Source organism: Aulonocara stuartgranti (assembly GCF_965226115.1).
Source record: "Aulonocara stuartgranti genome assembly, chromosome: 5".
NCBI lineage: Eukaryota > Metazoa > Chordata > Actinopteri > Cichliformes > Cichlidae > Aulonocara > Aulonocara stuartgranti.
In genome coordinates, this window is record NC_138943.1 from 24,574,285 (window position 1) to 24,595,388 (window position 21,104).

The following is a 21,104-nucleotide window of genomic DNA, read 5'->3' on the forward strand; positions in this document are numbered from 1 at the left end:
AAGCAGTGGGCAGCAAAAATGTTCAACTTTGCAAGGAAGAAAAATGTAAACATTTTCCTCATAAATCAGTTGCTGATTTATGAGGAAATGTCGTGGACCTTTATTACTCCCTATCTTGTTATTTCACAAAGTAACAAGATTTTTCTTATGCCATTGAGTCATATTCTCAGTCCTTCAAAAAGACCACATTGCATAAAGGCAGATAGATTTGTGTAGCGTGGATGTAGCTATTTCAAGTAATTAATTAGAAGAAACTTTTTAAAGTTCATTACATTTTGGGAAAATATATATAAAATATGTATATATAATATATATAATATTAGTGACCCTTATTCCACCAATATATTTAATATACTTCTTTAATATTTAATACATTTCTTTTCAAAGCAACATTAGTTATGCAATTAATATTAATATCAAGAAATAAATATTATAATTATTGCAAAGTTACTATTAGTTAGCATATTATGCAAAACAAAAAACTTTACTTTTCTTTAATAAAACTTTTATTCCAAGTGTAATCCATACTATTATTTTAAAGCTTCCTTTGACTCTAGTATCCGTTCATTTTCAGTAATTTCAAGTAAACATTGTTTTTGTTGTATTTGTATATATGAAAAAATTCTGGGTCTGGGTCATATTGAAACCAAAAACCAGTCAGTCCTCTTCAGCATGTCCTGTACCACAACCACTCACCGAGACACATCCCGGGGGCATCCTGATCAGATGCCCAAACCAACTAAATTGTCTCCTATTAGTGTGGAGTAGTGGCTTTAGTCTGAGTCCCGCTGAAATAACCAACCTCCTCAGCCTTCATTTCTCCCACTTGTATCCCTGGTCTTATTATTATAGTCACTCATGACCATAGGTGAGGGTGGAATGTAAACACAATTGACCTATAAATTCACATCAGCACCAACCTGCCTGTTGGTCTTCCACTCCACCATCACGTGAACAGGACCCTAAGATGCTTAAATTCTTCCATATGGTGTAGCAACTCATGCTAGACCTGGGAGTGTGCACACCGCCCTTATCCATCTGAGAGTCATGACCTAATAGTCAAAAGTGTTACTTCTCATCCAATGTTTCACACTCAGCTGCAAACAGCCACAGTGCAAGCCGGAGGTCACTGTCTGATGAAGCTACCAGAACCACATCATCTGCAAAAAGCAGAGACAATATTCAAAGACCACCAAACCCTCTACCCTCCACCTCCGGCTGCCCCTAGAAATTCTGTCCATAAATATTATGAACAGAATCGGTGACAAAGTGCAGGCCTGCCTGCTCAGTGTGACTTACCGCTGGCAATGTGACCCAAGCTCTCGCTGCAGCTGTACAGGGACCAGAAACGACTGGAAACAACTTAAAGCTAATCAGACACAACAGGCAGTTTTAGCACACAGTTTGCCACAAGCTTTGCTCAGGGCAGGGCTGTGACAGGAGGATGGAGCAGTTGCTTACTTCCCGTCTGTGATTCAGGAGAAAAGGTAGCGTTTGTTGTCAGCCGATATTCCAACTAAGTGTTGGACATACATGAATGAGTTTTCCTCATTCCCAGAGATGATGAATCCAGCGATGGAGTCTTTTTTCTTTAAAATGACCGACAGAGTTCCCATACATCTCCTGGATAAAGTGTGTTTCTTTAATTTAGGAACCGTGGCAAACATTAACTGAATACTGAAAAATAAATCGGTATACTATCTATCTGGTTATACACAGGGGAGAAGTACAGTATAAGCAGTAAACAAGGATCACTTAGCAGTCACTTCCATCTTGGTCCAGCGTAGCAGCGTAGCCATTTTGATCAGTGTACAGTTTAAATTTGCTTGAATGTTTAAAAATGCACTGATGAAAACCTGGAGATGGATAAAAACTAAAGCTTAGCTAAAAACATTTGCTCCCTGCAAGTGTAGTAGACATGATCGACTGTTACTATATGACTTGATTGTTAATGTTGTGTTTCTCCACCTGCAGAGAGAAGATATGGAGGAGAGGATAACGACATTGGAGAAACGCTATCTGGCTGCTCAGCGAGAGACGACACACATCCACGACCTCAACGACAAGTTGGAAAACGAACTAGCCACCAAGGACTCCCTGCACCGACAGGTAACACTCGGCAGCATTAGCCACACACAGTTAACAACCCAACAGTCTGCATAATGAGCTTTATTACAGGCTGAGTGCATAATTGTCATTCAGAAACATGCATTTGTAGATAATTGTTTTTAAAACAAAAGTTAAGTGGAAATAGATGATGGTTGACCTGCTTAATGTCACCTTCCTAAACAAACAACAAGGTAGGCATTTCTGTCATAAACAGCCATTCAGTCCGTTTTTAAGAATGTTTTCATTCCTCTGCTGTATTCAGGCATCCTTGACTGTTTTATAATGTTAGTGTGTTGTTAAGGGATACCAGAAATATCACATTTATTTTGATACACTGTGACATAAGTGTATTAATTGTGCATCCAGGCTTATGTGTGCTGTTTTTATTTCTTTTTAATATTTCATGCCTCGGCCATCTGCAAAAATACATTTAAAGTTTGGGAGAGTATTATCGTCAGTGAGTGAGCAATCGAAACACGCTGCTCCGAGGTTCATGTGTAGTTCAGGGTGAATCTAAGTTCAGCTCCGCATGGGAAACACCAGCAACATCCTCTGTGAATGACCATATGTTATGTCCTTGCTACTCGCTGGCTGCAGTAGACTGATTACACCTCTCTTGTGATTGCAATAATATCACTCGTGTGTGTGCGTGCGTGCATGTGTGTGTGTGTGTGTGTGTGCGTGTGTGTGTCTGTCTCTCTGTCAGAGTGAGGAGAAGGTGCGCCAGCTGCAGGAGATGCTGGAGATGGCAGAGCAGAGGCTGGCTCAGACCATGAGGAAGGCTGAGACACTGCCAGAGGTAGAGGCTGAACTGGCACAGAGAGTGGCAGCGCTCTCCAAGGTAACACACACACACACACACTCACACACACAAAGCTGTAGAAGCTTTTGCAAATGTTACTGATATAACAAGATTCACATGGCTTACAAATAAAAAACATAGATAAGATTGCAGGAGAGCAGTGTTCTTCTTGAGGCAGTTGTACAGACATGTGCGTGTCTCCCCCTTTAGGCCGAGGAACGCCATGGCAACGTGGAGGAGCGGCTCAGACAGCTGGAGTCACAACTGGAGGAGAAGAACCAGGAGCTAGGAAGGGTGTGTGTGCCTGTGTGTATGTGTGCAGCAGCCCTGCAGGTTCTCTCTGACCTCTCACGATAATGCGTGCACGTGCGGGCTGATGCCCCACATTAGCTGGATGCCTTGACTCTTGGCTGTGTGCTCCCTCATGCATACGTGTACATACGCAAACACACAGGAAACACACATTCAAGAAGAGTTCTTTATTTTCCCGGTGCACTGTTGCATGAATTCAAACCAAATTCACATATCTTGCTGCAACACATGCACACACACCCCTCTCCCCTATAAGACTGATTGGCTGCTATCTTTAGACTCTGAATAATTCACGCAAGGCTAATTTCTCTCTCTCTCCATGCGATCTCATGACTATATTTAGTAAAAAGAGCTTTCTGAGGATGCAGATGGGTGTTTGTGTTTCCCCATGTCAATTTAGGTGAATTAAATTACTTCAGAGTACATATTAAGCAGAGCGCTTCACGTTTAAGAGAAGCCATTTAACCCCCCTTTTTTATCATGATGTAAATGACTATAATTAAATCATTCAGACTGTTAGATCCATTGTTGGCCAAGAAGACCTATATCTGGCAGCTGGTGATCTAGGGCTAAATACACACTTCATCCTTTAATCCGTGTAGAGATGCCTGATTAGCTGCATAAATACACCCACGTTGAGTCTGTATCAAAGAGAAAATTTGATGATGTCATTCCCCTCGTCTGGTTTCTCCGTCTCTGCTCATCAGGCTCGTCAGAGGGAGAAAATGAACGAGGAGCACAACAAGCGTTTATCTGACACTGTGGATCGTCTGCTCACCGAGTCCAATGAAAGGCTGCAGCTACATTTGAAAGAACGCATGGCTGCCCTGGAGGACAAGGCAAGGCCTGTGCACACGCGCTCATCAAAGCAACAGCATCATCTCATATTGTTGTTGTTTATGGTTCACAAACCAAATTAATGCGCAGTACAAGACATGTTCTTCTTAGAGGACAGATCTGTTCAGATGCAGGGTCATGTCTGGTTTCTTTTGTTTTGTTTTATTTTTTTCTCAGAACGCTCTCATTCAGGACCTCGAGAACTGCCAGAAACAACTTGAAGAATTTCACCACACCAGGGTTAGTATGGCTTTGGTGAATCACCTAAAAACCATTAAAAAAACACAATTGTCTTCTTGCTTTCAACGTTCCTGCCTCATAATAACTGGTGACTTTTTACAAAAATACAGTTTTCTTGTCCATGTGTCTTGACTCTTTTAATTTAATACAAATTTTTAGGAGGTGATATGAATCAAGTCATGTTATGGATTAAATTTCCCACAACCATACAAAAAGTAGCTGAAATGACCTCCACTTTAAAAACTAGCTAACCACCTTCAAGAGTTAGTCAAACCTATTGGGAATATTTGCTATAAGCAAGGCTAATTTTGGCATGGCACAGTGACCTGGAAGATTTTGTTACTTTCACACAGAGTCAGGTCAATATGTCTCTATTTTTCTTATACTTAGTGCACAAACAACCAATATCCATTTAGTACTTTAGTTGTTCTAAGGCTGAGCACACATTTTTCTTTAATACTTAATAGAATATTCATCCTTGATAAAATATTTTTGTAAGCTAGACTTTTTACTTGGACTTTTACTTAGCCTTGGTCTTGCTATTTTTTGCTTAAGAAAAAAAATCTATTGTCCATAATGCCTCCATTTTTCCTTTAGGAACGTCTGATTGGAGAGATTGACAAGCTAAGAAATGAGATTGACCATTTGAAACGCCGCAGTGGGGCTTTTGGAGATGGAACTCACCCTCGGTACATATAGCTGTTCCTCTGCGTTCCTCCTCATTCCTCTGTCCTCCCTCATACCACCATTTATACTTTACCGTACTATCCGTCATTTTTTCTGATCTGTTCCACGTATAAAATTGCAGATCTCACTTGGGTAGCTCCAGCGATCTTCGCTTCTCCGTGGTTGAGGGCCAGGATGGCCACTACAGCACAACTGTGATCAGGCGGGCACAAAAGGGCAGACTTTCAGCGCTGCGAGACGACCCAAACAAGGTGGTTATTGTGTTTTTTGGTTTTTTTTTTCATATCCCCAAAGAAACCCCACAGCTCCTTGCATACACACACAAACATGATTGCAGAGATCGAGATCTCATTTCAACTGCTCTTCTAACCACATGCAGCTGCTTACGGGTGCTTAATCCAGGTTCATATCTGCTTTGCTAGTAAGTGTCAGTGCTTGGCTGATGTGTGATGATCCTCATGCCTAACTTCCCATTTTCTACTAACCTCTGTGTCTTCCTGTCTCTCTCACTTGCTGCCATGGACATGCTGTGTGATGTAAGTTTCCTGTTCATCCATTTATTCTCATAGCTGGCCACAAGTGTCATATAGTGATTTTTAAGTGTATTGCATTTAATCAGGACTCATCCATGCAACACGTTCTTTATGTATATTTATATGTGTTTTTTTCAAGGATGTGTTGTATTTGTGTTGTATTCAAAAATAACCATTGTTGGTGTGCGTATGCCAATGCGTATATGCTCTCTTTAGGTGTGTGCGGTGTTTGAACAGGACTACCCATCTCTGCGTGGGAGCGTCAGCCACCTCCTTGGCAGCGACATCGAAGCAGAGTCAGACCTGGATGATGATGTTAGCTCAGCCCTGCTTTCCCCCAGCGGTCAATCAGATGCTCAGACTCTGGCCCTCATGCTGCAGGAGCAGCTTGATGCTATCAATGAAGAGATAAGGTGGCGTTTACAGGCACATTACATTGCAGCTTCAGTCCCCGTGGGGAAGTTGGGATCAGTGCAACACCAAGAAAAAAGATACAGATAGGAAAAGTTCACAATACCAAATACAATACCAAACCAGCTACATGAAAAGGAACATGATGACGACTGTGCAACTAAATAAAGGTGCTGGAAAAAAAAGGCCCGGAGTCAGACAGAATGCACCATGACCGATAGAGACATTTTATTTAGAGTCATCTCAAGGTCCCCATACTGTAACATAAAGACCCTATAATAATACAGATAGAAAACTAATGATCCACTGATCCCCTATGGGCAAGCAGTAGTGGAAACAAAAAAACTTCATTATAACAAAAAGACACCTCCAGGCTCAGGAATAGAGGCCGTCTGCTGTGAACAGTTGTATAGACGAGTAACCAAAGAGAGGAAGGAGGGCACAAAAAGATAACAAAAAAGCATAAAGGACAAAGCACAAACTACGCCAGAGAGAAGGCACAAAGCTACTGGCATATAATAAATGCACTGACAGTGAAAGAAAGGAAAGCAGAGGAGAGGAGGTGCTCAGTGTATCATGGGAGGTCTCCAGAAGGCTGACTCTATAGCAGCATAACTGACTGGTGTTTCAAAGTCATCTAATACACACATAATGGAAAGTTTGATCAAAAAGATGTCTTTTAATCTTAATATTAAAAGCATTGGGGAAGGTTTAGCTCTGAAAAAAAAAAAAAGGTCTGGACACTGGTTCCATGCAAGAGGATAGCTGAAGGCTCGGCCTCTACTTTTGGAACCTCTATGAACCACAAGTAAGGCTGCTCTATTGTAATAATATGGTACTGTGAGGCTTTTAAGATGCGATGAAACCTGATCATTCAGGACTTTGTGAATTCAACTTCCTGATTAAAAGAGCTTTTAAAGAGTCAACGGATAAATGCAAAAAAGAAAAAAGTGAGAAGTACAGTTGTGAGTAAATCATCAAGGGGAAGGCAGAAACAAAATGCAATTACTGTATACAAAAAATAGACACAGAGGTGATTTCAGGTTGATAGAACCTTTCACTTATTTTTCCTGCTGAAACAGGATGCTATTTTCTTTTTCTTTTTTTTTTAACAGTTTATACTAAACAAGGTCCTCTTTTTGACACCTCACAATATGCTGCAGGAAAGAAATTGCAAAGTAGCTGCTGATTATGCTCCAAAAGAGCCACACTCCCTCAAAGCAATAAAATCGTAGTTACACTAATGGTGTTTTATATCCATTATTTTGGGATTATTGCTCTTTTTCATCACACTTTAACCAGTTTATTTAATATCATATATTACCGTTTCCTAGATTTACTGAAAACAAGAAACATTTTATCACTGCGTGCAGAACAAGAACTAAAGATGAAAAAAAATTCAAAGTAAATAGGAAAGTAATTATTATGGATTTTAAATTACTTTATCGATCACTGCAAATATATTATCTGTAACGTACGAGTTAGTTAAGAGACAGCAGGCCAAGTGCTCGACTTTACCGGGTATCTGTGCGTGTGCGTGTGACCAGGATGATTCAGGTAGAGAGGGAGTCTGCAGACCTGCGCTCCGACGAGATTGAGTCTCGCGTGAACAGCGGCAGCATGGACGGACTCAATGTGACGCTACGACCACGGGCCCTGCCCACTTCCGCCACTGCTCAGTCGCTGGCATCATCCTCCTCCCCACCCACCAGCGGCCACTCTACACCCAAACATCACGGGCGCAATACCAGCCACCATCTAGGCATAATGACTCTGGTCAGAAAGCACACACGCGCTAAGCCTGTCACTTACACACAGACAGCAGTATGTGGAAGTTAAACAAAAGTGATCTTACCATGTGCTGTTTTGTTTCTTTTAGCCAAGCGACTTGAGAAAACACAGAAGGAAAGTAGCAGTAAGTTTGCAAATGTATCTTATATCCAACAGTCTGGGTTTTTGACTGTTTGTCTCACTGTCTACTTTTCCATCTAAGCTGAGTTACCTTTGTTTTTTTCAGTCCCCAGTGGAAGTGGACAAAGCAACTATCAAGTGTGAGACATCACCTCCTTCTTCCCCCCGCAGTTTACGGCTGGAAACCAATTTTGCCCAGTTCACTGGCAGTTTGGAGGATGGACGAGGGTAAATACACACATTCACACGCTCACACTAACAGTAACACGCAGCGAGTAAATGAAGACAAACTGTGTCACACTGGAGAGGACAAAGGCAAAGGTCTAAGTACCAGATTTAACAAAAACATACTACTATGTCCTCTGTGGGCACCAAATTATTGTTGATGGTAATGTAAATGCCATATTAATACTATTTTGGCTACTCTTTGCTGCAGCAAACAGAAGAAAGGAATCAAATCATCCATTGGGCGATTGTTTGGAAAAAAAGAGAAGGGACGAATGGACCAAACTGTTAGCAGGGAAGGACAGCCTCTACCAGCTTTATCAGGTACATTGCAGACTACAAACCACATAACTGCCCACGTTCATCCACACTGTATGAGTGATTGTGCATTTACAGAGAAAGAGACACATATACTTATTTAAACTAATTTAATTACATGTAAATCTTCCATATCATTTTGTTACACAAGTACCATATAAAATGTTACATGAATGATTAATTATTTGACTGATAAATAAATCTTTGATTTTATATGTTTCAGTTGCATTTTACTCAAAATCTGTGCTTTATGTTTATCAAGTATGAAGAATCAATATTTTGAGGGTGTCATATTTCAGACTTTGAGATGGGGATCGGTGACACTATGACTCTGGGAAAACTGGGCACGCAGGCTGAGAGGGACCGAAGACTGAAGAAAAAGTAATGATCAATTTGTTTTTCAGTTGTTGCTAAAATGATTTAGAAAACCATCTTTTTTTATTATTTACTTACATGTCTGCCTTTACTTTTAATACCCTCCTTAGGCATGAACTTCTGGAAGATGCAAGAAAAAAAGGCCTGCCATTTGCTCAGTGGGATGGGCCTACTGTTGTCTCATGGCTAGAGGTATTCCACTAATCTGCAAACCCTTCCCAGTTTCCATAAAAGTGACCTCTATTTATGCCAGGCTGCCATCTGTAGGAGGGGAATGCAGTATTATCAGTTACCGAGCTGACACGTGGCCCGATCTGCACTAACTTCTTCTATAATTATGACCATTTATGGGGAGAGTGGTAATGACGTTGAATGTCTTGATGACTCTCACCAGCTGTGGGTGGGTATGCCAGCCTGGTATGTGGCAGCTTGTCGTGCCAACGTGAAGAGCGGAGCCATCATGTCAGCTCTGTCAGACACAGAGATCCAGCGGGAGATTGGCATCAGCAACCCTCTGCACCGGCTCAAACTCCGCTTGGCCATCCAGGAGATGGTCTCTCTCACCAGCCCCTCTGCGCCGCTCACTTCCAGAACGGTAAACAAACACACCCACTGCACCTCAGATAACACAACTAAATGTTTCTTACAGGCACGTAATTATGCAAACATAAATACTTAATACATGAGTAAATAAGCTCCTCGAGCAAAGAAAAAAAAATCCAGGAATGTGACATGAACAGTTTTTCAAAAGCTGATCCACTTTTCGTCTTAAGCTTCACTCTGCACTCTCAAGTGATGCCTCCTCACACTTTTTTTGTGCTTCTGTTCAGACTGCAGTAGAGGCTTGATTCATGCCTTCAACTAGGCTGACTTGTCCTTTTCAGCTGCCATAAATTGCATGGGTTACCGTGGGGAAACAACACACAACTAGTGCCAGATAAAGCTACAAGCTACCTGCCTGAAATACACTCCCTCCCTTGGCATCACTCAACACAATGTTTGTCTCTGTGTGTGTGTGTGTCTTTTTGTCTGTGTGTGTGGGTGCGTGGGGGTTGAAATGTGTGAAAATATACATGAGTGCATTCTTGGGTGTGTTTGTGTGCGCCTGCGTGTATGCATGATTTTTTTTTTTCATGTCTGTGTGTGTGTGTTTGGGTGTGTTCTCGTCCTCTGAGCAGTCCTCCGGAAATGTGTGGGTGACTCATGAAGAGATGGAGAACCTGGCTTCCTCCACTAAAGCGGTTAGTACCATCTGGGTGCTCCCTTCCCCATTACCCCCACCTGACACCCTCTCACGCTCACGCTGTCCCCACCGTGACACACATATGTCCTCTCCTGGAAGACCCCTTTCAAATGTCGACTAAACCATACACTAATATGCATCAATGCTTCTGCTGGTATTTGTATGTGGATTGGATGCTAACTGATGTAAACTGTGGTCATGTGATCTGCGTCTTCATGCAAAGGTCAATTAATACTACGAGTGCTGATATGTAATTACTGCAAAGATCTTGCGTGCGTATGTTTCTGAATGTTTAGTATGTGTGTGCTTGATTAGCTCCTGTCTCTCTAACTCAAACATTATCTTTACCATGCTGCTACTCAGGAGAATGAGGAAGGCAGCTGGGCACAGGTGAGGCTGCTGATCTGCAAAAATCTGTCTACATACAGAGTGAAAGTGTACAGAGGCTCACACACAGATATTGCCACAATTGTGTGGCTACTCTTGTGAGGACATGCGACAACATAATGCATTCTTTTGCCCCTTCCTTATCACTTTCTCAGTGCTATTGTTATCTGTTATCTGATATTAAACCTAAAAAGGTTATAAACCTCAAACAGGCCTTGGTGTGAAAGGGTGTGAGGACTCTAAGGACTAGCATTCGGGTCTTCACTGTTTGATATGTCCTCACTTTGATGATCAAAAACTCAAAGTGGTCCCCATGTAGATAGCTGGACAGGTACACACTTAAATAAAGTTACAATTCAAGTTACAGTGTGTAAAATAGATAAAACCAATAGATATCAGTAGATAGAAAATTGCACTCACCCTTCCGCTTCAGTTACGGTGGCTGCTATAGGACAAAACACTCTGGCTGCCGATCATCTGTGGACAATCTGTAGCTGTCGATATGCCAGCTGTCCATATCTATTCATTCTGATAGAGGATATAAAACTGGCGCTCTACGTCTGTGGCCGGTCTCTGGCCACACGCATAAAACTTGATTAGGAAAAATGGCGATCTCCATCTCCACCACTGTATACAAGATGGAGGGGTAACACAAACCAGCAGTTATTTCTATGTATTTGTTAATGGAGTACGGTAATTCTAAGTTTATGAGGATCCATCAGTTTGTTGGAAGATGTAATTATCAGTGTGTAGATATAAATAAAATAAACACTCAAAAATGAATGACTGTACCTTTAAGTCAACTTTGTTTTCAGATTATATATAAATAGTAATAGCGTATGACATAAATATATAACAATGATATGAAGTGATAATTATTTTCTACCTATTAATAGGTGGGTTATATAGCTTAACCAGCAGCTGTTGTTGAATGTAAACAAAATATTAAGTCTGTTGTTAGCATTCTTGAGTCTGTTAACAGGGGTATAAAAAGCACTGAAAACATTTCTGGCTAAGAAAAACATGAGTGCTACTTATTTGTCTCAGTGTACCACTAAGATATTAGCATAACCCAGATTGCCTCAGGGACAGATAGATAGAGAAAGATAGATTTGTACTATGTAAAAGTGGTACCGTGTAAAGTAAAATACACTAGAAGACAGATTTTTTTTAATATATGTACATAAAATGCAGTGGAAGCGATAATATATACACGTGATATATAGAAGTAATAGATATGTAAAATGGAGCCATAAACATTGTTCAGTCCAAATTATTCCCTGTGAAAAATATCACAGACAGTTTTTCTAGTCTTTCATCTTTCTGTTACACTCATCATTGGATGCTGTTCTCCCTTACAGACTTTGGCATATGGAGACATGAATCATGAGTGGATAGGAAATGAATGGCTGCCCAGCCTTGGTCTGCCTCAGTACCGCTCCTACTTCATGGAGTGTCTGGTGGACGCAAGAATGCTGGACCATCTGACCAAGAAGGACCTAAGGAGCCACCTCAAAATGGTGGACAGCTTCCACAGGTCTGTAGCTGTGGCCATTAGCTTAGCTTCTGTTTGATACGCTTTCTCTTTCATCTGCTAACTGGGTGCATTAGCAATGGAGATGAGGAGGCTAATGGTGTATATGTGCTGCTCTGTGTTTGTGTCGGTCTGTGTATTAGGGCTAGTCTGCAGTATGGGATTATGTGCTTGAAAAGACTCAATTATGACAGGAAAGACCTAGAGCGGCGAAGAGAGGATAGCCAACATGACATGAAAGGTAGAGTTTACACACACCCTGATACACACATAGTGATAAAAAAAAAACATAACACAGATTCATAAGCAAGCACGCATCGACACATCGAGAGTCTCGTCAGGCCAGAGTACCACCTAGTGGTTTTACCTGATAGCGTCAGGTTGGACTGAGCATTCAAACAGCTGCTCCTTCAACTGTCAAAAAGCCAATCTTATGATCTAAAACCTCACTTGCCAAAAGTGCTCCACACACACAGACACATGCACACACTTAGACCTAGCCAGACCTCTCGCTCTTCTGACCTTGAGTTCAGCACATGAACTTGACTCAGCTGTCGTGTCAGATCAGAATCCTGCCCTGTTTACAAACGCATAAACACACACACACATGCACACACCCCGTCTGTTCCAACTTCGAAAGCTGGCTGACAGCTGTGCTTTAAATGAACAAAGGGAGTGTGCCCGTGAGTTGACACTATGTGGACCTGCACATTATCTCTCTATTGCTTTCTCTGAACTTTTCTACAAATGACATTTATTTTTTAATTCAGGGTGGTCTGTTTAAAAAAATGTTTGGATATATTAATCATTCACAGTAATCATATACAGTATATTAAAAAGTAATAACATTTGTCAGTCTCAACATTTAACATTTTTGTGCAATTTTCTGGTATATATAATAATGTTAATAATACATAAAATTTTACACAGTGTCACTGCTTTTTTGGGACAGATTAATGTTGACAGTCTGTCAGCATTGGTATGTACCATGTATCGGATTTATTCTTCCTTTATTGTAGATGTTTTGGTGTGGACCAATGAGCAGGTGATCCACTGGGTCCAGTCCATTGGTCTAAGGGAGTATAGCGGCAACTTGCTGGAGAGTGGCGTTCATGGAGCGCTCGTCGCTCTGGATGAAACTTTCGACTACAGCAGCCTAGCACTCATCCTGCAGATTCCTATGCAGAACACACAGGTGGATATAAAAGAAAATAGATTGACTCCTTACACTCGACATGGAATGACTGAACTGATTTTTAGGGGAAGAAAAGTTGGATTTTTGTATAACAAAATTGAAAGTATAGTTTTGTCCATTTTACAAGGAATTATGAAAAAAGTACAAAGTCTCTGTGCAGAATATTGACTTAAACCTAAAATAAACCAGTAAGTTGTGTTTAATTTCAAATTGCAATATCTCACACATTTTACCCATTCGATTTTTGTATAGTGAACAGGTATCTTTACCCAGAATTCAACTATTTTCTGGCCAGGTTTCAGTACACATTAGCAATCTGGCCCAGTTGTCTATATTTAAAAGTCATAGGCTCCAGCCTGCCTGCAACGCTGAATTGGATATGCAGAAGAACAGGGATGTACTGATTGATGGATGTTCAACCAAAAAATGTTTCTTTATTTAGAGGTTGTTTTACTGTATTCAACGGGTTTTTGTTTTTCAGGCGCGACAGGTTCTGGAGAGGGAATTCAACAACCTGTTAGCTTTAGGGACTGACCGCAGACTCGAGGAGGTACCTCTCAAGCTGCTATATAAATCAAATACAGTGTTGTTTGAAGAAGGCAAATTTCCTCACCTTGCTTTTCTGTCTTTGAAGAGTGGAGATGACAAGTCCTTTCGACGCTCTCCATCATGGCGCAAGAGGTTTCGGGCACGTGAAGGAGGGACTGGGCTGGGGATGATGGCAGGCTCCATGGAAACGCTGCCAGCTGGCTTCCGCATGCCGTCCATGTCCATGCCGCCTTCTATGAATTTGGCATCCAAGAAACAGCTTCAACCTGAAGGTATGTTACAATCCTAAGCAATACCTAGTTCATTTTCTGTATGTAGCTATGAGCCTCACTGTGGTTGCCTTGACTAACTGCATGTCGTGTCCTCTCTGTCTTGCTGTGCTCAAAATCAATTGCGTGCAATGCTCTCAAGCTCCTCCCCCAGCAACCCCGAGACTTGATCCCTCGGCTGTGCGGACCTATTCATGTTAACTACTCTCTACTTACTAACAGGAGCGTTAATGCTGACAGGTAAGCGAACAGAAGCTGGACAGGATACTGTGGTCACAGCTAGCATTGTAGGACTCTAACTTTCAAGAGGCAATTAACAAAAGGTGTGCAGGCTAAGTCTGAGAGTTTACTACTGCATATACAATAGATCAATCAAAGCAGAAGCTGTATCCAAAATTTTAATCATCATCAATCAATTCAGTTCTTTTTTATATAGAGAGAGAGCTCAATCACAATAAGAGTTGCCTGAAGGCGCTGTATATTCTAAGGTAAAGATGCCTTCTATGAGCAAGCATTTGGCGATAGTGGGAAGGAAAAACTACCTTTTAACAGGAAGAACCCTCCTGTAGAACCAGGCTCAGGGAGACAGGACAAAAGAGACACTGTGGAAGAGAGCTAAAGACTGGCAGCATGTTGTCATCACCTACCTGAGCTGGTGGATGGCGTTAACACCCAAGTAGAGAAATACAACGGCTCGAGAAAGTAGGATTTTCTCATTCATACCATAGTTGCAGTTACCAAAAATCTTGGATGAGTTTGAATCTTGGTGACCTTGAACTCAAGGTCAAGGTCAGAAGTCAAGTTTTCTGAAAATCTTTGAACACAATAAATCAAGTAAGATGTCGTCTGGTATTTTGAAATTGATGCCATAGTTGGATCTGCTAGGAGACTGAGGGGTAGCTCTGGCAACCGCCAGTATTTTTAATAACTTACTTTTAATAACTTTGATGAATCAAGAAGCAGGTGCAACTTAATTTTTCTTTTTTTTTTTGTTCCACTTTCCTCATCTTCTTTTCTCTCTTCTAGTGCATTCTCATTACCTATATGGACATATGCTTGCGGCCTTTTGAGAGTGATATGCCAAATCTGGAGAGGGAGACCTGGGTACCTCATAGGGAAGGCTTCGTCCCTTTGTTGCCCAGCCTCACCTTCCAACTTTCACCTCTCACCTCTTCTTCGGACACGTGCAATACAGAGGCCAACTCTGACCTTTGAACTCTTGAGAGTTCACATTGGCTGCGCTCGCTGCTGTAATGGAGGCTCATCCTGGTCTCTCCCAGTTTACCCCCGTGCTCCCAGTAGCCTTGTTGTTGTGGTTGTTGTGCTCCTGCTCCCCTGATCTCAGCTGTGGATTTTTTTCCTGGTTGTAATAGTCTCAACATGGCCAAGCCCAAACCAATCTTCCTGCGTCATCATGTCCTTTACAAGAAAACAGCGTCAAAAAGATTAAAGGAGATGGTGAGCAGGTGTTGGTTTGGATTTGAGAATGATGAATACTTGTATAAATGGCAGATCCCACCACACGTTACCCCTCTACCGGTTATGCAAGGTATTACTCATTTATCTCTGTACATAAAATGGATGACTTATGTTTTTTATAGAAATATTATATATAAATATATATATATAAATATATATATATTGGGAATATATATGGAAAACAATATAATATTGCTGTATGAAACCCAATGCCCTGTATTCAATAGTGACTGTTCTCTCTCTCTTTCTCTTTCTTTCTCTTTCTCTCTGTGTCGGACCTTCGTGTGTCTTTTGCTGTATGCTGTGCGTGTGTGAATCGTTGGTGGGAGGGACTCACTAAGGGAGGTGTGTGTTTCCACAAGGACTCTTCACAGGTTCATGGGTCCAATATCAGACTTCTCTCTTTGCCTCTTCTCCCATTCCTTCTTTTTTCCTTCTCTTCCTTCTCTTTTAACACAATGTAGCTGTTGCCTCTCCTTTCTCTGCCTCTCTCGCCTTCTGTATGACACTATGTAGCCTAGAATAGAGAGAATCCTTTAATATGAAGTGTGTGTGAGAGAGAGTGTGTGAGAGTGTATGACTAAATGAGTCTCTGTGCTTGAGACTAGTAGATTTCGTGTGAAAAGGCCAGCCCCAGCCATGCGACCATGACTTTCTCTGTGGATGGTAGTGTGACCACTGTAGCTCTTCTCTGTTGATTCCTTACATTCTCTCAAAATCAAACTGTAAACTGCTGCTCAACATCAGCCAATGAAATCCACATGAAACTGCTCCACGTGACAGACTTGTCTAATGTTGCTCTGATTGAGCAGTCAGTACTCTTGGCTCACCAACTCCTCATCCAATAAGAACACAGCAAATGAACCAGTGAAGTGCTGGATGGGTGTACAATCTTTTTCTTTTTTTTTTAAAGTTTTTCCAAGGTGTCTAAAAGGTGTAACGTGCTATGTGGCAGCTATGAGTACTGTGTCTTTATTCCAGGTGTGAAACAATGCTGACAAATCAAGATTTTATTATTTGGCTATTTAAAAAGAAGTGTAATGTATTTATGACACTATATAGACATAAGTAAAGCTGTTTTTTAAAGATTTGGTATCCTGTGTTCCTTGTTAAGTTATATGTGCCAGCGTATTGTATTATAGGCTAAAAACAACACTGGACAGTGTATTGAAAATGGTCTTTATTGTAAGAATTAAACAGAAAATATCACTTTTCAGAACATCTACAAATACACAACAATCTTAGTTATAAAAGTCCAAAATAAGTTAGCAAAAAAAAAATAAAAATGGCAAATCCACTCTGTAGAAAAAGGGAACGTATTTACAACACTAGCATTCATAATCAGTTTAAATTAAGCAGATCTTGGTCAAAACTGCCATGGTACATATTGGCCCCATGAATAAACTCTTGTTTTTTAAGCATTAAAACTCACACACACAAAAAAATGAATGAAAGATTAGGGAAAGCTTTTGAAGAGGAAATCTTAAATTAAGTAAGGAAAGAAAACTGGATCTGTCATTCCTCTGTGGCTCTATAAATCTGGAGGCAAGCCTAACAGGGATCACGTGTAGTAAATATGTGTTGGGTTCATGCAGCAAAGTCTTTGAATCTCCTGTAGCTTTGACAAACAGGTCTGGAACATCGCATAAGGCAGGGAAAAAAGGGAACAAAGCCTCAATGTGAACAGGAAAAGTCAGTTTGGCTAGCTGGCCCGTGGATCAACAGAGCTGCAATACTTGTCAAATGGAAACATTTTTTAATTTGGCATAAGACAAAATAATTTAATCAGCAGAAGCACAAAATAGACATAATTTAGGATTAAAGGTCACTGCTTTTTGTTTGCTCGCTGTGCACCTACTGGCCGGCTGGTCTAAGGGTCTATTTGGGAATGTCCACAGGAAAGGCCACAGGTCCATCTACTGCAGAGATGCTGTCCACAATGGAGGTCAAGGCCCGCATGTTCCCCTGCTCTGGAGAGTCTGCAACGCTCAGGAGATCTGCAAAAAGACCCAGTTACACACTGAGTACCTGTGAAGGTGCTACCTAGTCTACCTAGTTTAATGGGACTAAGTGAACTGTGCTTACCCTCGCTGCTGTAGCTCTGCGTGCACTGCTCTGGAGTGCTGCTCCACTCCGGGCTGCTGCAGCAGGTGCTGCCTGAACTGGGCTCGCTTGACGACGACACCTGTTGCCATGGCGATGCACACACACAAGTTGCCGTCAGTCACTCTGTTATGATACAGCACACCATACCACCCCACACAGAAAAACAACACACACTAAAGTGCAGTGTACTACCACGAACGCACATATAGTTAATGCATCCCGTGACCCCACTCAGAGGCAAATGTACACGATGAAAAAGACTTTCCATTACTATGACGCCTGTCACAGGAGTTCTTGTCAGTGTCTTTAAAAACACTAATGAGCTACACTGGATCATGTTTTTAAAAACCTTTTAAAACACAACATTTTTGCTCATTGTATGGCTGAATACATACTCACAATAACCTCAAACCTTATCCAGAATGAATAAATCAAAAGGAACATGAACAGATAATCAAATTTACACATTTTTGATTTGACATTTTACCCCAGTCATTTTTTAATGTAGTATTTATCTTTCTCTTTACTGTACCGCTCATTTTTCTCCCATATCTTCTGCCACTTTCCAACTAGTGCTGTTCCCAACTCTGTTTCCCTCTTGGCTGATTTCTCTGTTATTTTGAATTTCTCCCTTCCCTCGTCCTGTCTCTGTCCTACTTACTCTGGGTTGAGTTGGACTGGGCCGGTAGAGCAAACCCTGCTGTCCTGTCTCAGTGTCCTGCTGGTTGAGGGAGGACACCAGGGCTTGGAGCCTTTCAATATACTGGATGGCGCTCCGCAAGATCTCAACCTTGGGCAGCCTCTGGTTGGGGTTCATCAGCGTGCTCCTCTTCAAAGCATCGAAGGCCTCGTTCACCTTCTTTAGGCGTCTCTTCTCCCTCAGTGTGGCTGCTCGCCGGCGGTCCATGGTCACTGTCTTCCTTTTACACAGCTTACAGGCCCAGGGAAGACACTGACCTGGGCAGTGGGGCTCGGAGTGAGGCGACATGCTGGATGGAGAGGCTTTGTCCTCGGTACCTGTCACTCCAACTCCGACACCCCCAGACAGGTTCCCACACAAGCCCATCATGGAGTTCCTGTCCTGGTAGCCAGCTTGGTCATACGCCCCGGGCAGGCGAGAGGGGAAGTAGCTGTCCCCTCCTTCATAGAAGCGCTGGTCAGGGAAAAAATAAGGGTTGGTCTCAAAAAGCTCCATACTGGACAGTTGTGGTCTGGATACAAGGGAACAAAGATCCCAGCTTTCCTAGGAACTAGTCTTCAGTCCTGTGTCTGGAGTTTGCGTTGGAGTGTACGTGTGTGCACCTATCTTCTTCCCGGCCTGAGTTTGTGATGAGTGGAAGACGTGTGGAGAGCAACTGGTGTGGAGCAACTGTAGACTGGCATTTAAACCCCTCTGCCTTCTGCTGGATCACAGGGTTAAATTTAGCACGAGCCCCCAGAAACCTGACACGACGTTTAGCTGTTGCTGCACATCTACACATCACATCTCTGTTTGGCCCTGCTCTCTAGGGCTTTAAGGCCCAGTTGTACGCGTGCGTGTTTTTCTGTGGGTTTGTGTGCTCATGTATTTCTTAAGAGGCCAGGACATGATCAGGTTGAAATGGGAGAGACTGCCTCAGATCAAAGGTGTCCATCTTAGTGAGTTAATCCCAGACTTGCGTCCCCTTCCGAACATGAAGAGTTCCATCATTAAGTGGGGAGGCAGAAGGGACATTCTGGAAACAGCTGTCACTTCTGCTGGGAGCCAGTGGCACACAGAGACAATACATTGTTTGACTTCAGGTTTTTGATGGGAAGTCAACGAGGCAAGAGACTGTTGCTTACTCTGGACTGCTGTGAAGCACTGTCAGACTCATAATGTGATCAACTTGGTCAATACCAAAAAAAGCTTAGGTGACATTGTTCCTGTGGTTTATGTAACTGCATTCATATCCGCTGACTTTCATCTTGAGATGATTGCACTATGTGATGCAAGTGACCTTCTGAGTTATACTAGCCTCAGAACCAGGCAGGTCTGTGCAGGAACCATCAGCAGAGTGAGCTGCTAGGCTGACACTGGCTCACATTACCCCCAGAATTTAAGGGACAGTAATGAGTCAGCCACACAGAGGGAATGGCCTTGGTTGTCCTGACCTCTTCCAGCAAGTCATAGCATTAGCCTAGCCACTGGGTGTTAATCCTTCCAGGACATGTCTCACCTCGTAGCTCATCAGCTAATTCTGACTAGCTTCCGCTAACATTGCAGCACAGCCAAAACACACACTTCTGTCAGCAGAGAAGTGGCCTGGAGTGACAGGCAAATCATGAGGAGTGTTACATGAGTCTGTACTCTATTTCTTTACAATAAGTTTATCACAGTAATACACTACCTCTCAGGAGATGTTTTGGAAGAGACAAATTGCTAGCAGTTTCCTAATAACCACAGTTCATTAAACTTAGAGGGTTGCAAGGTCTGGTGAATACCACTGCCAATGGTATTCTCCAACCAATGAAAGAGTAAATACACGTTTTTTGAAACAAAAGTAAACAATACTATATCATTGGAAACCATGAGTTCAATATTTAAAATAGAGAAAATAAAGAAGAACTAAGGACTTTATAGTGTCACGATAAGACATGAAAAGCTAGGTTTTATACTTTTCCTGCTTATAAAATCAAAGAACAGCAAAAATTCTGGCACAACTTCACCTACTTCCAAGGTGCATAGAAAGGATGAGAAACTCACAACGCAGGGACTCGAGGAACACTTAAGAGTATGACCCTGATGAAGGCCACAAGCCAAAACGCGTTGGTCATTTAATAAAGTTCTTTACTTTTAAGTGTTGCTGGAGTCCCTGCTTATAAAATTAAAGAAGGCATTATTAATTCCGGTCTTATGTGAAAATTTTGAAGGTTCAACATACCAGGGAGCCTTTCCAGCTAGCTCCCTAAAGCTGCTTTTAATATTTAAACTACAGCATTGTAAAACCTTCTTACATGTTAGCTTGCAAGTTAACACTATTATGGAATTTAGTTCTCTCTCTAGACCTCTACCATCCAGTTTTCTATTGTCCAATGTTGGTGAGCCCTTGCATATTATAAGGTTTGATGAGATGCTCTCCTGCATACCTTGGTTGCAACAAGTAGTTATTTAAGTTTCTGTTGTGTTCCTATCAGCTCAAACCAGTCTGTCTATTCTCCTCTAATGTCTGGTGTCAACAAGGCCTTTTCACCCAGATGAAAATCGACATTAAAAAATACATATTTTTATTGCTCAGATTAATTTTTTATTTCTGACTTTTTTCCACATCAGTGACAATTTCACACAGACCGGATTTCGGATGAGAGAACTCAAGATGTTGCAATTTCCTCATTATAACTGCCCCTTAAAGCCTCTATGTATTTATTTTTATTGTGGATCAGCGTTGCCTAAACAGCAGCTTGTTTAAAAGAATATATTTATAGGCCTGGTTTGTGGCAGATATTTGATATTTCGTGTAAGAGAAAGCACAGGTGCAACCAATGATTTCCATTTAAGCATTCCAGGGTTGTGCTGGTTCAAAGGGTTAATGACACACAATGGAACAGAGCCTCTTATTTCTT

At 41.7% G+C, this 21,104-nt stretch overlaps 2 protein-coding genes across 5 annotated transcripts in view; one reads left to right on the forward strand and one right to left on the reverse strand.

The window, feature by feature from the left end:
- ppfia4 (PTPRF interacting protein alpha 4) overlaps positions 1-16,504 on the forward strand; it is a 67,004-nt gene extending 50,500 nt beyond the window's left edge. Inside the window, exons 8-31 of one of the 4 annotated variants that reach the window (XM_082533115.1) lie at positions 1,975-2,109; positions 2,816-2,950; positions 3,122-3,205; positions 3,931-4,062; positions 4,238-4,300; positions 4,898-4,989; positions 5,109-5,238; positions 5,737-5,933; positions 7,479-7,707; positions 7,811-7,846; positions 7,949-8,070; positions 8,279-8,391; positions 8,685-8,766; positions 8,871-8,952; positions 9,155-9,355; positions 9,939-10,001; positions 10,367-10,393; positions 11,752-11,927; positions 12,068-12,165; positions 12,944-13,119; positions 13,601-13,669; positions 13,754-13,940; positions 14,080-14,177; positions 14,964-16,504. In XM_082533115.1, coding sequence (XP_082389241.1) covers positions 1,975-2,109; positions 2,816-2,950; positions 3,122-3,205; positions 3,931-4,062; positions 4,238-4,300; positions 4,898-4,989; positions 5,109-5,238; positions 5,737-5,933; positions 7,479-7,707; positions 7,811-7,846; positions 7,949-8,070; positions 8,279-8,391; positions 8,685-8,766; positions 8,871-8,952; positions 9,155-9,355; positions 9,939-10,001; positions 10,367-10,393; positions 11,752-11,927; positions 12,068-12,165; positions 12,944-13,119; positions 13,601-13,669; positions 13,754-13,940; positions 14,080-14,138 — 2,688 coding nt within the window. In that variant the 3' untranslated portion in view covers positions 14,139-14,177; positions 14,964-16,504. The remainder of the gene's footprint in view (positions 1-1,974; positions 2,110-2,815; positions 2,951-3,121; positions 3,206-3,930; positions 4,063-4,237; positions 4,301-4,897; positions 4,990-5,108; positions 5,239-5,736; positions 5,934-7,478; positions 7,708-7,810; positions 7,847-7,948; positions 8,071-8,278; positions 8,392-8,684; positions 8,767-8,870; positions 8,953-9,154; positions 9,356-9,938; positions 10,002-10,366; positions 10,394-11,751; positions 11,928-12,067; positions 12,166-12,943; positions 13,120-13,600; positions 13,670-13,753; positions 13,941-14,079; positions 14,178-14,963) is intronic. The other 3 variants (XM_082533116.1, XM_082533117.1, XM_082533118.1) reach the window with 3 other exon arrangements.
- A 77-nt stretch (positions 16,505-16,581) lies between these two features.
- On the reverse strand, positions 16,582-18,985 carry myog (myogenin). The gene is made up of 3 exons (XM_082533136.1): positions 18,184-18,985; positions 17,502-17,601; positions 16,582-17,413 (listed from the first exon to the last, which is right to left on the reverse strand). The coding sequence occupies exons 1-3, from the start codon at positions 18,715-18,717 to the stop codon at positions 17,295-17,297; spliced, it is 753 nt and encodes a 250-aa protein (XP_082389262.1). The 5' UTR covers positions 18,718-18,985; the 3' UTR covers positions 16,582-17,294.
- Between the last annotated feature and the right edge of the window lie 2,119 nt (positions 18,986-21,104).

What these genes read in the sequence shown, in the direction of transcription:
- myog (XM_082533136.1), bottom strand. Translation starts at nt 18,717, where the DNA reads ATGGAGCTTTTTGAGACCAACCCTTATTTTTTCCCTGACCAGCGCTTC. An exon ending in CCAGTCCAACTCAACCCAGA is followed by an intron (nt 17,602 to 18,183) that starts GTAAGTAGGACA and finishes CCATGGCAACAG; the next exon opens with GTGTCGTCGTCAAGCGAGCC. An exon ending in GCAGAGCTACAGCAGCGAGG is followed by an intron (nt 17,414 to 17,501) that starts GTAAGCACAGTT and finishes GTCTTTTTGCAG; the next exon opens with ATCTCCTGAGCGTTGCAGAC.